The sequence below is a fragment of the Colobus angolensis genome, unplaced genomic scaffold, assembly GCF_000951035.1.
Source record: "Colobus angolensis palliatus isolate OR3802 unplaced genomic scaffold, Cang.pa_1.0 Scaffold83, whole genome shotgun sequence".
Lineage (NCBI taxonomy): Eukaryota > Metazoa > Chordata > Mammalia > Primates > Cercopithecidae > Colobus > Colobus angolensis.
Genome location: NW_012122154.1, coordinates 2,479,665 through 2,496,373, shown reverse-complemented (window position 1 = coordinate 2,496,373; position 16,709 = coordinate 2,479,665). Strand labels below are relative to the sequence as shown.

The following is a 16,709-nucleotide window of genomic DNA, read 5'->3' as shown; positions in this document are numbered from 1 at the left end:
CCTTCCAGGCCTGACTTAGTGCTCTTGCAGGTTTAGCTTGCTTGGAGCAAGACTGTGCTAATGGGATTCTAATGATGCCACCTTTCCTGCTGTGTTGTTTGTCCTGTTCAGTCGATAGAGGACCTGTTGAAGACTGGTTTATAGACACGACACTCACTATGGGGAATGCATCGAATCACCAATTGATCGAAATCACCCATAATCTTGTGACTCGAGGATCAGCAGCCTCAGCATCCTCTGGGAGCTTGTTAGATGTCCAGAATCTTGGGGCTCAACCCAGAACAATTAGATCAGAATCTGCATTTTAACAATATCCCCATATGATAAGTATGCACATTAAGATTTCAGAAGTACTGACATACAAGGTTTGGGACTGGGTGGTGACCTGAAACTATTGCTTCCTAGAGTGCTGGGGATGATACATGAACATTTTCACAATATGTTTTTTTTTGTGATGAGTCTCTGGATAAAATATTTTCAGCTGATGACTGTTGATGGTATTGGGTGTATCTGTGGCCTGTGCATTATTACTACCCTCTCTTTGTCTTTCTTGTCCTATCATATTCTGTGAGTATGTGGGGAAAGAAAATTTTGATAGAAAACAGGAGTGAGTGTGGAGTCTAACTGGACAGGTTGGGGTCTGAGGTCCTCCAGGTTTGGAACTTGCTAAGCTCTCAGGGAAGCAGTCATTGTCCCTGATGCCGATTGGTTTTAGGCTAAAACAAGTTAAGAACACACCTCTGTGTGAAAGCAGTGGATGTTTGAGGTTTGATTAATGCGAAGATAGCTTTTGGTCACAGAAACCTGTCCTCTGGTCCTGAGTGTCTATTTCTGACTCATGGATCTTGTTCTAGTACCAGGTAAATGACGTCAAACTACCCATTGCCTCCGAAAAATATGAGTTCTGATTTTCAAATAGAAAATCCAGATTTCTCATCCCTGGGCTCTTACCTTAGATAAAAGTCATTGGCAAGGGTTCATCAAAATGTGTTGCCCATATTCAGATTTTACATAACTCTCTAGCAAGCATTTTTGACTTGTGTGGCACAAAGAGTAGATATACCGGGTACAAATTCTATTAACACCATTTTATAGCTGTATGACCACAGGCAAGTTAATGCAGTCCATTTGAGCCTCAGTTTCCCCAATCATAAAATAAAGATAATGATATGCCACAGGGTTTTGATAAATGTTAAATGAGATTGTGAATGTAAAACTCAGTCAAGGATACTTGTTATTTAAGAAACTTCTGGTCCATGTGTATGTATGTCACATGCATACATGCTATGTTGCCTATGCATACCATGGAATTAGCAAAAATCGGCTTGTAGTTTCTATTAGATGACTCATAGTTTTATTAGATGAATTCCCATTTAAATTTCAAAGAGAAGTTTGGGTGAGTAGGACAATTCATTTACTGAAATAGTTATACACACACACACACACACACACAATTAATTTCAAGGTAAAACTTCTGAGTATGATTAGATCATCAGATCGTTAGGTATCAGAAACACTGTCTTTTCCTTTTTGCATGATCTCACCTCCAGTATATTTTAGAAACTCTCTAACCCTCTTCAGAGAGATGGTGACACGTAGATGTTGTAATAGAATAGATGAGATGGGAATGAGTCACACATGGGAATGAAAGTAGGCATGTATTCATTCGGAAAACCAATGTTGTTACCATACAGAAATAACCAACAAAATACTTCGGGTGGTATGTAAACACCAAAAACCTGAAAAGTATTTATTGATTAAAGGCTGTATAATAGTATAGCACTTGGAGTATAGCATTGTGAAGAATCATGGCTAGAATAAATGAATTATACTCTTAATGACTTTTAAATATTATGACTAGAAGCTATGTAATAATTATGATCACCTTAATTTGTAAATGACTTATAGTTTCTTGGTGAAGGAGACCATTGGTTAGCTACGTTGAAAAGAGATCACCTTTCAGTGAAACTGTTGATTTGTGTGATATTGTAGACATAAATATTTGTAGAGAAATTGTTAATGTCCCTGGAATGAGGAACTAAAAGAGAGAGTCAAAAGGAATTGAAACTCAAGGATAAGAAAAAGAATTTCCTTGGGCATCCCAGCATGCTTCAGTGAGGAGCAGGCAATGCCCCGACTCCAGATGGGAGCTACCCTGCTTGGTCCCACTTGGGAAGGAGCAGAGAGGAGAGCTGTGACCATCATGTGCAAAGGCTTTACTCTCTACCATCTCTGAAGAGGGTAGACCCTGGCTTTTCTCTTGAAAGTTTTGATGCTTCATCTATTGTTATTAGACCAGGACTTTCATAGAAGTCCACGTCAGTGTTAAAATGACTAATATGCTGGTCAAAAGTTTGGTGGGATGCAAATGAACTAGTTCACCTTAAATCAGCTATTGTCACTGAGCAAATAACAGAGACTTCTGTTTAAAATACTCCGTTTCACTTGCCTATTGCGGCATGAAAAATGACCTTAAAACTTATTGGCTTAAAGCAACCACCATTGTATTTGTTCACAATTATTTTGTGGGCCAGAATTTTGGATTCAGAATAGTGGGGACGACCTGTCTCTATTCTGTGATGTCTGGGGGCAGCGGCACTGTCTTGAATGGCTGGGAACTGGCTGATTCATATGCCTGGAGCCTCAGTTAAGGCTGTTGCCTGGATTCCTCAGCTTTCCTTGGTGTGGGCTCTCCAAGAGGCTAGCTTAGACTTCCTCATAGTATGGTGTCTCATGGTAATTGAACTTCTCACATGGTAGCTGGCTGCCTATAGGGCATTCCAAGAGGATAACCCCCAATGTGAAAGCATTTAGTAAGCCTCTGCTTGTGTCAAGCTTGTTGATGTTCCTATCGGCCAAATCAAGTCTCATGACCAAGCCCAGCATCAATGTGGGAGGCGCTGGAGAAAGGCATGACTGCTGGAGGCATGGATTCATTGGGGCCACCAATACCTACAGGGCACCCAGAAAATAAAACCATTGTTTAAATGAGAAATTTAAATATATTTTTATAAATTTTTAAATTTACTGTTATAAATAATGGTATTATTTATCCGTTTTCTGTTGTGCAAGACCAAATAGGTATATGTGAAACTGTGGTACAAATTGCTTCATGTCCATGAAAGGTATGGTTAGAAAGATGTTATTTTATCCCAAGGAAATGGCACGCTGTATTATTTCACACAAAGTAAACTATTCAAAATCTCTAAGCTAGGCCGAGTGTAGTGACTCACGCCTATAATCCCAGCACTTTGGGAGGCCAAGGTGGGATGGTTGTTTGAGGCCGGGAGTTCAAGGCCAGTCTAGGCAACATGGCGAAACCCAGTCTCTAGAAAAAAATACAAAAATTAGCCAGGCATGATGGTGTGTGTCTGTAGTCCTAGCTACTTGGGAGGGTGAGGTGGGAAGGTGGCTTGAGCCTGTGAGGTTGAGGCTGCAGTGAGCTGAGATCATGTCCCTGCCCTCCAGCCTGGGTGACAGAGTGAGGGAGGCCCTGTTACAAGAAAGAAAAAAAGGAAAAGGTAAAGAAGAAGTCTCTAAGCACTAAATGTCTAGATGTAGTCTGTGTTAACCCACTTATAGCTATCTGTAAAGAAAAATCCAATCTTTTGTACATACCTCTGGCTTACTTTTTTCTTATAATTATTGACATTTTTTCATATTGGTTCCAGCTTAGAGAGTGCATAAGTTATTTTGGCTTTTTGGTAGTTCATACATTGATAATTGCTATTTTTAATTTGCTATGAATTAAAAAATACAGTATGCTTTCTTCAATTCTGCTGTTTTCATATGTTGAAGATGCTGGAATGGATAGGAATGAGACCTGAGTCCCAGGACGGCTTGGACAACTTTTCTAATCTTTTGCTTCCTTATCTCTCAAATAAGAAGCTTCAATCAATTGATTTATATGTTTATTTTTAACGCTGATATTTTTGATTTGAAATTACATGTGATGCCTTAATTAACTATTTAGAGAAATATAAAATGTTCATTTGGGAAATACTAAAATAATCTGATATTTCCTTAAGGAAAAAAATTGCTTCTTTGTCCCTTAAGTTAATTTTTTAGTCACTTGGCTTAGAGATGTTTTCTTGATGGGTCTCTTATATACATTACTATTTTACTTTGCTTTGACAAAAATCTAAGAGGTAAAAGAAATGAGGCGGCTAAAATAACACAGCAAATTTCCATAACAGAAACTTACTACAGGAGCCTAACACTTTGGAAAAATATTTGATTAAGTACCTGGAAGAATTTTGCTAGACCTAAGTGGAAGTATGCTTGCAGAATTTTGTAAAATACTTTTCTGATTTTCTTTTCTTTTTTTTTTTTTCCAGAAAGATCTTGCTCTGCTGCTCAGCTGAAGTACAGTGTTGTGATCAAACCTCACTGCAGCCTGTAACTCCTGGGCTCAAGGCATCCTTCTGCCTTGGATCCCAAGTAGCTGGGACCACAGGTGCATGCCTTTGCACTGGCTAATTTTTAAACTTTTTGTATAGACGAAGTCTCATTGTGTTGCCTAGGCTAGTCTCAAACTCCTGGCCTCAAGTGAAACTCCTGCCTCAGCCTCCCAAACTGCTGGCACCACAGGTGCATGCCACTGTGCCTGGCCACTAAAATACTTTTCTAAGTGAAGTATTTGTCTCAATTCTAAGTTTTAATTCAGCTGTATTTCTTGGAAGTGGTTCTCTGCAATTCTGTAAAATGAAACTCTAATCACAAGTGCTTGGGAATTATGCCTTTTTTTTTTTTTTTTAGTTGTCATTAATTCCTGTTGGGGGTATTGAAAAAATTAGTAATATGGGGAACATACAAACAGATTAAAAAAGCACTCACCTGAAGGTACTAAAGTAGGTTCTCAAACTTGGCTGCACATTATAATTATTTGGGACTCTTTAAAACAAATTGATTGCTGGGTCCCAACCTCCACAAGTCCTTTTTTTTGTTTTTGTTTTTGTTTTGTTTTTTAATACAGAGTCTGGCTCTGTTGCCCAAGCTGGAGTGCAGTGGCATGATCTTGCAATCTCAGCTTACTGCAACCTCTGCCTCCTAGGTTCAAGTGCATTTCGTGCCTCAGCCTCCTGAGTAGCTGGGATTACAGATGCCTGCCACCACACTGGCTAATTTTTGTATTTTTGATGGAGATGGGATTTCATCATATTGGCCAGGCTGGTCTCGTGCTCCTGATCTCAAGTGATCCACCCACTTCAGCCTCCCAAAGTGTTGGGATTACAGGCGTGAGCCACCATGCCCAGCCAAAAGTCTTGATTTAATTATTCTAGAATGTGGCCTGGGCATTAGAATTTTCTCACCCCCTCCAGGTGATCCTGATGTGAGCCAAGTTTGAGAACCCCTGCACTAAAGAAACGTCCTTGGGTCTCCTTCTGTTCCCCACCTTTTGCTGCCAGAATTTGAGCCCTTACTCCCTGCTCGACTTTATGACCTCTTCCCTCCACATACTGTTGCTACATTCCTTAATAATGAATTTTTATGTTTAGTTCCCGATTTACACATCATCAGCAGGGTAGGTGTGTAAAAATAGTGGTGAAGACATGAGTCTATAAAGGTGTGCATTTGATTGGATTAACAATATTAGATGGATCTATCTATCCACTCCACCATTTTATGACACTGTGGGCAAATATGCTAACATAAATCCTAAATTCCAAAGTAATACATTATACTTCTCTGGATTAGTCATTGATTTGTTTAGTCGGATTTTGGGTTATAGAACAATAATTGCTATTTATTCAAAGTGTTTCTGGAATGAAAACAATAGAACGTATTGCCACCTCCTTTATGTGGGTTGGGTGTGTGTTAGTCAAATTCAAATACAAACAAAAATTTCTTTCGTTGGTAATTCACCTGAATGCATAGGCATTAATTGGTTTGTAATGGGCATTTTGAAACATTTTTACGCCAATTTAAGTGTGGGGGAAGATTATTCTGTGTTACCTAGAGCCAAAAATCTAGAGCCTGAATCTCTTTATTCAGGCAAATGGTTTCATTTCTCTCTTCTTTTGTCTCCTTAGTGAAACAGAGGCAATTTATTGATAGGGTGATTAGCCATCCCAGTTTGCCTGGGACTAATGAGTTTCTGGGCACACTGGGATGAATTGGTCACCTTAATTGATACAGTGAAAATTAATAAGACTTTAAAGATATTTTAGGTCCTTGCATGAAAAATTATTCATGTCCTGATTTACATTACCAAATCATATATAAACTATGATGTAAATGGAAGGTTTGTGATTGTTTTCTGGATCTGGTATTACAAATTTCTTTTCAGCTTGTCATACCATTTTTAGATATTCCTCAAAAGATTTTTCCAGCAGTATTAAAAAATTCACCTTGAGAAAAATATGTATATTTTATGCACATTTTCTAGATTTCAGGAGAGAGATAATAATGTCCAAAACAGCAGGATGAGTTGGTGCTAAAATAGAGAAAAAAGTCATTTTTAGATCTGCTTGGAGAATACAATACCTAGTAACATAAAGAAGTTCTTTTAGTAAAATGAAATAGAAAAAGAGAACCTAATGAGGTCTAATATGAATCCATTCTTGACCCAAGTAACATTAAAAGTCACCACATACGGCTGGGTGTGGTGGCTAATGCTGTAATCCCAGCACTTTGGGAGGCTGAGGCGGGTGGATCACCTGAGGTCAGGAGTTCGAGACCAGCCTGACCAACATGGTGAAACCCTGTCTGTACTAAAAAATTAGCCAGGCACGGTGGCAGGCACCTATAATCTCACCTACTTGGGAGGCTGAGGCAGTAGAATGGCTTGAGCCCGGAAGGCAGAGGTTGTAGTGAGCCGAGATCACCCCATTGCACTCCAGCTTGGGCGACAGAGAAGACCCCATCACACACACACAAAAAAGTCACCACATACAAATACTGCACAAAGAAAACTTAGTGAAGATGTTTGTATACTGGTTATTTTTGAGTTTCTTTGAAATAGTAAAGATAAATTATTAATTTTACATCAGAGAGTTAAAGTATTTTAGTTAAACCAGTAGTACACTTTTGCTAGGGTGTGGTTATTCTGGTTTTTTTTTTTCTTTTTTCTTTCTTTTTTTTTTTGGCCTAATTTCAGATCGTTAAGGGGCTGGTTTTCTATTCTTTGGCATTAAAGATCAGAAACACTAATTGTTGCCTTAAAGAGAAGACGAATCCAATTTTAACAGATGCTCCATTCAGAAAATATCAAAAGCAACCCTTTACAAAAGAGTATTAAGCATAGAGACAAAAAATATGCAGGGCATTGCCAATGTATCAGATGACAATGGGACTAAATCACACCCATTTTTGGTTTAACAGCTGTTAAAGGAGTCAAGAGACCTGGATCTAGATCCAGCTGCACCGATCCAGTGAGTGTTTGGGTAAATGCCTTCACTGCTCTGGGCCTCCATTGATTTGCCTGTAAAATGGGAGATTTTGACTATCCTGTGTCTACAGTCTCTTAAATGATTAATATCCTACAATTCCATGTGCAGTATTCTGACACTGTCTTAGTGGATGTCTTAGTGGATATGTGGATTTCCCCCCTTCCTTTTCTCCAGCAGTGCTCCTTTGCACCAGTCTCAGAACAGGGGCCCACACTCCTGGAATCTGAGAAAATGGCATCTTCTTCAGAGGACAGAGGTTCATAGTCTCAGTGGTTCACTCACCTGCTACAGCTCAGCATGTGATGTGGTTTGGCTGTGTCCCCACCCAATTCTCATCTTGAATTGCAGCTCCCATAATTCCTGTGTGTCGTGGGAGGGACCTGGTGGGAGGTAATTGAATCATGGGGCGGGTCTTTCCCATGCGCTGTTCTCCTGATAGTGAATAACTCTCACAAGATCTGATTTTTTTTTTTTTTTTTTTTTTGAGATGGATTCTCACTCTTGTTACCCAGGCTGGAGTGCAGTGGTGCAATCTTGGCTCACTGCAACCTAAGCCTCCTGGGTTCAAGCAATTCTCCTGTCTCAGCCTCCCGAGTAGCTGGCATTACAGGCGCCTGCCACCATGCCCAGCTAATTTTTCTATTTTAGTAGAGATGGGGTTTCACCATATTGGCCAGGCTGGTCTCGAACTCCTGACCTCAGGTGATCCACCCATCTCAGCCTCCCAAAGTGCTGGGATTACAGGTGTGAACCACCACGCCCGTCCGAGATCTGATGGTTTTATAGAGGGGAGTTCCCCTGCATGAGCACTCTTGCCTGCTGCCATGTCAGATGTGTCTTACTTCCCCTTTGCCCTCCATCATGATTGTGAGGCCTCCCCAGCCATGTCCACATGTGAGTCAATTAAGCCTCTTTCCTTTATAAATTACCCAGTCTCGGGTTGTCTTCATTAGCAGCGTGAGAACAGACTAATATGGCATGATATTCTGGATCCTAATATTTGCAATTTGGATTTTGGATGAGTTACTTCCCCTTTTAGAGCCTTAGTATCTGTCTGTAATGAGAATTTTTTTTTTCCCTTAATCTCCTTTTCTAGCTTAGAGTAGCCTAAAAGAGAGTTACTCTTTTAGGCCCTTCAGTTTTTTCCTTTTTAAAAGTGAGATAGGATACTTTTTGGTCGTCTCACACTCCCAGTGAGGCTTTCTGGGCCTCCCTTTCTCTGTTTCCTCCCTTCCCTTCCTGCTGGCAGAAGTGTGGATTGTGGAGAGCCTCATGACCCATGACTCATGCCTAGGTTGCCTGGCTACAGGGTGACGATTCTGCCCAGTGTCTGGCTGCTGTGAACATGTCTGATGTCTGGAGATTTCTCTGGATCTCCCATGGACAATGTTTTGAGAAGCCCTTGTTAGGATGAAACCCCGAGGTGCTGTTTTGCCTTATGATATTAAAAAAAAGACACGATGCAGCTAGTGAGGAGTTTTATTATTGGCTACAAAATAGATGCACAATGATGAGAATCTGAAGGCTGCAGTAGGAAAGTAGAGCTTTACACTCATAAACTTGCACTTTGATTCGAAAAGTGCAATATATTAAGAGTATTATGAGAAGTCTGGTGAGATTGTAGAATGTTACAGAAAAAAATAATACAAGTTTCTGAGTCTGATAACTCCAAGGAAATCTTTTAGAACTCACTGGTGTCTGGGCAAGGACTTTCCTTGAGGGAAAATAGATTTTACAACAGGCAGAAACTTTCATTGGTTTCATGCATGCTTTTGGATCTCATTCACTTGACAAAGAACTAATCTTCCGTTGACGGTCTCCTGGGTTATGGCCTTGATCTTTGGAGTTGCAGACACTGAGAAAAAGAGCACGGAAGATGTCACTGCCATGCTTCCTCCACCATCTGAACTGTACTCATTTTCAGTTCCCTGCTGTCAGCCCCTGAAGGCTCTCAGTGCCTTCCAAAATGATCACTAAACAATATGGCGGGCTCTGCTGCAGGGAAAAGGGATTTCCCCAAGGAGGGATTTTCTTCCGCTCTCCAGGAAATGAGGGTCTCTGAACAGTGTCACCTTCTGGAGGTGAAGCCTTCATCATAGGTGTGCCTCATATGGAACCTAGTCTCTGACCACAAGCACTTGAGGAGTTCTTTCTCTGCCTGTGGGCTTTGTAGCGCTGCACAGATTCCTTGAGCTTACAGAGCACTTAGTGCTATTCAGGGTACCTCATTTTAAGGTCTACAAAGCATGCCACATGAGGAATGGGTGAGAAGCCACGGATGCTTACTGTGGCGGTTTTCAAATATATAACTTATTTGAATAAGTGTCTGTTGAAACATCAATAAACCAATTCTAGACCATAGGGAAGAATTGAAATCATTAATAAAATTACAAGGGAGAATTTTGTTAAATTAAAACCTCTCTAATGGGGCCATCCCATCAAGTATGGGTTCCCCATCCTAGGACATGTGTGAAGACAGGCTCAAAGACCCTTGTCTTATTTTGTAGATGGGTAGCAGTTAGATCAACTGTTCTGTGAATTACTCCAATGTATTCTTTGAATCTCCAGTGCCTTAGTATAGATCTATCACAAACTAATCAGAAAGTGCCACTTGTCGCAGACTACAGCCTCCTGGAACTTTTCTGTGAGATATTAAAGGTAATCTGAGAAAGCATGTTTCCAGGTCAAAGGTGTTTGGGAATACTGGGCGAAACAAAGTTAAACTTTTGTCGTTTCTTCCTCTTTCTTGTTCCTTTTCCCCTTCAGAGCAGTACCTGTTCCATCTTTAACATACTGAACTGCACAACAGGACTGTTCAAGAAGAGGATCATGGCACACAGTATTTCTAACCTCATCTGGCCATAGAACACAGTGTTCATAATTCACTATTCAAATCTCATGGAACACGAGTGTTCAACAGAATCATCTGAGAAATGACATGAAATCTTTGCCTCTTAATTTTCTAGGGGTTTAGTAAACTGACTGACTCCATTACTTAATAGAGACATAATACTATTAATTATCATTTTAATCTTCTTTACCGCTTGCTTTTATATATATTGAGGACAATAATGAGAGCTTACATCATTTTGTATTAGCTAATTTGTTAACTGAAAATTCCTGACCGTTTGGGAGTGAAATACATTTTGAACCCAGGACATTTGGGAGTACACTAAGGATGATGACTACTACAACGTGGATAACCAAGCTAATTCCTTAAAAATAGAGATTCAAACAATGAAGGAAATTTTTTTACCTTTCATGCTCGACTTTGATTCTTCCATTGTCCTATAAAAGTGATAAAGGTTAAAGCTCACTTTAGTATTAGCAATGATTATAACAACTTCTCAGGATGGACTAACTTCCTTCGCTTGCTTGTAAATCCTCAGCTCTTTAATGAGGATAATTGTCTGAGCTTAGTAGTCTCACGGTCATAGGTTCATGGGAGAGCCGGACTGGATGCAGAAGGCATTGGGTACCGCCTCCTGCTAACCCTGGAGTCAGGGGAAGTCGACAAACCATCCCCTCTTTTCAGCCAGCTGCAAGCTTGGTTTCCCCTAGGATCCCTGCCAGGGTCGGGTCTCAAGCCTGAGACCCCTGAGCTTCTCAGGCTGTTCAGAGTTTGGTCCAGTGATGTTTTATTTATGTATTTTTATAAAACTTCTATCCCTTCCTTTCAGGTCATAGAATATACACGCCCTTTATATGGCCAACTGTTGTTATTTCCTGGGGTGGCCAGAAATATCAGATTGAAAGTCTAGACATCTCTATCTCTTATGTATCTTTTTTTTTTTTTTGCTAGTGGACTAACACATTCCCCCTGCCTTCTTTTTTTTTGGAGCCAAAATTGGGTGCATTTCTCCTGGGAAACACTATGGCCAAAACCTTTTGAATTGTTTCCTTCTAGAGACCTTAACTCTTCTGACTGCAAATCTTAGTGTCCTGTGAGTATTAGTTGATTAATTACACTTGCTGCTTAGTGAAATACAACTGACTATAGGTATCTTCTGGAGAAGCTCAACACAAATTTTCTTTAGAGTGACTCTTGCTAACAGAACCCAAAGATGCACACATATACCCACAGGAGCTGGATGCCTTTTGCATGCTCCTGTCATGCCAGCCTTTGCCTTACCCTTCGCTCTCTCCCTCCAGGAGCCGTCGGTACGTGGTGATTTCCTTCTCCAGGTGGGTTTTGATGCCCAGTAGCACTTGGTATTCATTGTTCTGCCGCTCCAGGTCATGGCGTAGCTGCATCAGTTCCTCCTCGTAGTGGGAGATGATCTCTTGCATGTCCTGGAGCTTGCAGGAGTACCGAGATTGGGTCTCAGATAACATGTTTTCCAAAGCAGATTTCTGAAAGAGGAAATGATCTTTTGTTAATTAACTGATGGCTTGATTGAGTCAATAACAGGTGACTGTTGAGTACTTAGCAGAAGCCGACCAGTTGGCTAGGTGTCTGGGTAGCTGCTGAGGACACCAAGGTGAGAAGTAGGCTGACTTACAGGTTTGGGACTTGGGCAGTCAGGAGTTGAGTGATGCTGGGACTTTTGAAGTCCATTGCTTTACTCTGAACTGTTCTTTAACTCCTTACATTTTATCTTTGACCAGATTGAAAACTCCCAAAGAGCGACAGCAACTGGGACTGCTATCTCTTTGTATCTTCGGAGAAGGGTCTCGATTAGGGATGCCAGATAAAATTGAGAACATCTAGTTAAATTTGAATTTCAGATGAGCAATGAGTAATTTTTTAGTGTAACTATGTCCAAAATATTGCTCCACCTGTGTATACTAAAAAAAAAAAATTGTTTTTTTATTTGAAATTCCAACTAAACTGAGTGTCCTATATTTTAATTTGGTAAATCTGGCAACCCTAGTCTCAAGCAATGCTTTTTGATTATGATGATGGTAAAAAAGAAATGTCATTTTTTGAGGAAATTCTAACAGCTGCCAAATGAAGTTTCTGGGCTAGAATACGGAGCACTGAGTTCAAGGCCCAGTTCTGTTTGCATGTAACACCTGCTTTTCTGAAGTGCATAATTGTAACCTTAAAGAGAATCTCGTAACTGTGCTAAATACTCTCCCTTTATCGTGGCTGCTAATTTTCAGGGGGGCCGTTCATGCTCCCTGGTGGTTAGAGCACATTTCCCTGGTCAGCCACTCTCCTACTCTCCCAGGGGGTTATTTTGTTCCCTCTCCTCTGTCCTTCCCATCCTTCCTCTGAGTCCATGGCCTCACTTCCTGATTTCATTGATGAAACGAAAGCAATCGGGAGAGACCGCCCACTGCTCTCGCCATTGCTCCCACGCACATGCTTGAATCTGCGTGTAGGTGCTGGCTTCCCTGTGTTCTTTTGCGTCAGCTGTCTGTGCTCCAGTCATCTCGGCAGTTGCTGGCCTCCTTGCATCATCAGTGTTCTCCTCTCTACTGGATTATTCCCACCAGCTTTCACATAGAATAATTTCTCCTACCTTAAAATGTATCTTTCTTAAACTCGTATCTACCTTCAGCTATCGTCCAATTTCTCTGCTCTCCTTCAGCTACAGCAAAGCTCCTCAGAGAGTGGTCTATACCTGCTGTTCCTCTTGAAACCCCTCCAAGGTAGCCTACAAAGCCCTGCACAGTCTGGCTCTGTTGGGACCCCACGGCCTCACCCTCTCTTCCTCCCTCTTCCCCTCCCTTCCCCTCCTCTTCTCTCCTTTCTTCTTCCGGGCGTTCATTCACTGCAGCCACATGGACTTCCCTGCTGCTCCTCCAACTCATCAGACACACTTGGGCCTTGTTGCTTTTGCACTTGCTGTTCCCTCCTCCTGGAACACATCCCATCACCACATCATGCACCTCCTTACCTCTTTGCTCACTGCCACTCTAACAGGAAAAACCTTTCCTGACCCCCTTGTTTAAGATAGCAGCTCTTCACCCCGGTGCATCTGCCCTCCTCCTCTGCTTCATCTCTGTAGCAATTTTCTCCATCTAACATATATATTTTGATGATTTGCACATTTAGTATCTGTCACTCCTACTAGAATGTAAACTCCTTCGTTAAAAGATCCTCAGTGCTAAGGATTGGTGTCAGATAGTAGAATGCATGAAAATGGGTATACATGCCTTGCCTGTTTCACAGGGCCATTGTGAAATACTGTATGTTAAAATGTTTTGAAAGCTGCAAGACACTATAATTATTTTTGTACTCATGATCTCTACAGTGCACATTTGCAGTGTCTGATCACCGTCACGGATGCATAAAACACAGCAGTGATTTACCCAAGTGCACCTGCCACGTAAATGAACAAATCATTGCCTCTCAAGACTGAGGGTAGAATCGCACTTGGCAATTATAAGGATGAATGATTAGAAGACTCAGTAGGGTATACTGGGAATCAAATGATAGACCTTCATAAATTTTGAACGCTTATGACACATGCTAAGCATTTTTCTAAACTGTGAAGATGATAGAAATGACTTGGACACAAGAACTTAAGAGTTTTCTGGGTGATAAGACACATACCTAAATGAATAGGGCAGTGCTTTGGAGTGAGCCAGGCCTGGATCTGCCACCTAACATGTTGGCACTGGAATTTCTCTATATCAGGGTTTGAGGGGGGTAGCCTGGTTGTAAGTGGAGAGGGCACTGATGGAAATTATGGGGGTCTAGAATCCCCCCTCCTCCAAATAAATCACATGGTTTCACCACCAGTCACTTACTAGCTGTGTGACTTTGGCCACTTTATTTTACTGTTGGAGTTTTGGTTTCCTCATCTCTAAAATGGGGACACTAAGACCTATCTGGAAAAGTTGCTGTAAGGATTAATGACATTTAATATCATAAACTACTTAGCACAACGCCTGCCACCATCTGGACATTCAATACATGGTAGCCCTTTATTATGGTTCTCATCATAAATGATTTGGATGGAAAGTGGAAAGTGAGAGGTGTCCCAAGGGAGCTGAGGGTCAGGGCCTGGAGAGAGGTCTCAGAAGGCTTCATGGAGGAGGTAGTGTGGGACCCAGCGTTTTCCCAGCCTCGACTCACTGTGCTGTACTGTGCCTGCAGGTCAATCTCCAGGGCCTGGAACGTGCGCTTCAGCTCGTGGATGTCACCTTGTCTGCTCTGCACAGTAGCTGGACTGGCTGCCTCCTGGGACATGGCTGCAGACTATAGGACCAAGCAAGGCGAAGGCATCAGCATTGGGACCTCATGGAAATGCAACCTTTGGGAAGTTTGTGCATCTTTCTTTTACCTGTTCTTTATACCAAGTGTCCAAGTCTCGATGCTTCTTCTTTATTATAAGCTCATATTCCTGTCTCATATCCTCCAGGACCTTAATCAGATCTTCCTTGGGACCTGTATCCACCTTCACATTGACACTGAAGTCACTTGGCACATGATGCTTCTCCATTTCCTGTTTAATAACAGAGAAAGAAAATGAACTGGGTTTGACAATCAGAAGGCTGGATTGCCATGTTGATTGGCAGTGGTCAATGGATCTTTTAAACATTCTGATTATGTGGTTGCTCCACTGTCACTGGTTTGGTTTCTCAAGTGTTACTTGTTGATGATAAAACATTGTATACTTTTATCTCTAATAATTTTATAAAATAAAGAATATCTTTGAGACCAACCTGACCAGCATGGTGAAACCCCATCTCTACTAAAAATACAAAAAATTAGCTGGGTGTGGTGGTGCACGCCTGTAATCCCAGCTACTTGGGAGGCTGAGGCAGGAGAATCCCTTGAACTTGGGAGGTGGAGGCTGCAGTGAGCCGGGATCGCGCCACTGCACTCCAGCCTGGGTGACAGAGTGAGACCCTGTCTCAAAAAAAAAAATAAATAAATAAAATCATAAGGCAGGTAATTAAATAGCCTCCATGATTACTGACTTGATCCATGGTTGAAAATATTTCAGAAAGAATTACGCTTCCATAGTGTGTAAAGTCCTGTTCGGCAGATGTGGATTGGTGAAGTGACAACATAGTTAGGCAGCAGAACCTTCCAGGCTATAGGCCAAAGCTTTTGGGAAGCTGTTCAAAAGGCAAACAGCAGAAAGAAGGGGTGGAGGCTTTCAAAATCTCGTCAATGCCTTGTGACCTTGTGGGGCTGACGCCCATAGGATTTCATGAAAACCAAGCAGCCACAGGAAAGATTTAATTAACAATCATTGTCTAACCAGCTGTTCAGAAACTGGGCTCTTTGATGTTCAGAAGCAATTTTGTTTTCCTACCATGGGAACTGTTTTTCTATCATTTTATCAGAGTCTCGAGGACTTGTGATAGATGGTAACTCTAAAAGTCAGTTAAATGATTCTGGAAATTAGGATTCTTTAGTTTTGTCCCACATCACACTTGTCTTGGTTGATAGCAGACTCTTTTCATTATATTGTCCCCTAATTTGCTGAACATTGGGCCAGTGATGGAAGTCCAGTCTCACATATTGATTTTTATAGTAACATATTAACAAGCACATCTAGGTAAACATTGTGTGTTAACAAAACTGTTGACCAATTCATCATTAATTATGATTGCATTTTGGTTGTTGTATTTGACATGTGAGTAGCTAAACTTGAAATTAGAAACTTAGATATTTATATGTTTTTCTAATGACTATTTAGGGTGAAGGACAAGGGGACTGGCATCCGGGTGGTGGTTTCTTCTGTAGCTGTCGAATCAGCCTGAGATGTTCATGCTAAGAGCTGTGTTCATTACCAGGAGCTCCTGGGGAGTCCTACCTGTTCATGGCGCTTCTTCATGAGAATGAGCTCCTTCCTCATTCCCTCCACCTCCTGTTCTAGGTCTGTTGTGACAATGGTCAGGTTGTCTAAGGTCCTTCGGAGGCCCTCGACTTCAATTTCCAAGTCTCTCTTAAAGGAGTGTTCATTTTCATACCTTTGGTGAGAAGGAAGAGAAGAGTACACCCGTTTGTTGGAAGGTCATGGTTTTTGAAAGAGTTCATTTTCATTTAGAGGTGAATGTTTTACTTGTTAGGTTTAAAGACAGATGATAAATACATATAGGATGTCTTTTGTACGTCAGTTTCATGCTATACTTTTCCATGATGGTGACTCAACGCCAACTTTTAAATTGAGTAGGGAGAACAGGATAATAAACAGTCACATACCCATCACCTATATTTAGCAACCGTGAATGTTTTGCCATATTTACGTCGCCTATTTCATTGCTGAAGTATTTCAAAGCAGATTATAGATGTGATGACATTTTAAGACTAAATACTTCAGGATGCATCTTTTAAGAAAAATATATTTTAAAATAAACAGGCTGGGCACGGTGGCTCACGCCTGTAATCCCAGTACTTTGGGAGGCTGA

General features: G+C 41.1%; 1 protein-coding gene across 1 annotated transcript in view; it reads right to left on the bottom strand.

Moving 5' to 3' along the window:
- Nucleotides 1-8,852: 8,852 nt before the first annotated feature.
- The window catches only part of KRT23 (keratin 23, type I), a 14,996-nt gene continuing 7,139 nt past the window's right edge, over nt 8,853-16,709 (bottom strand). The window contains exons 4-9 of the mRNA XM_011929949.1: nt 16,115-16,276; nt 14,630-14,791; nt 14,422-14,544; nt 11,524-11,744; nt 10,648-10,679; nt 8,853-9,246 (exon numbers count right to left, since the gene is read on the bottom strand). Coding sequence (XP_011785339.1) covers nt 9,152-9,246; nt 10,648-10,679; nt 11,524-11,744; nt 14,422-14,544; nt 14,630-14,791; nt 16,115-16,276 — 795 coding nt within the window. The 3' untranslated portion in view covers nt 8,853-9,151. The remainder of the gene's footprint in view (nt 9,247-10,647; nt 10,680-11,523; nt 11,745-14,421; nt 14,545-14,629; nt 14,792-16,114; nt 16,277-16,709) is intronic.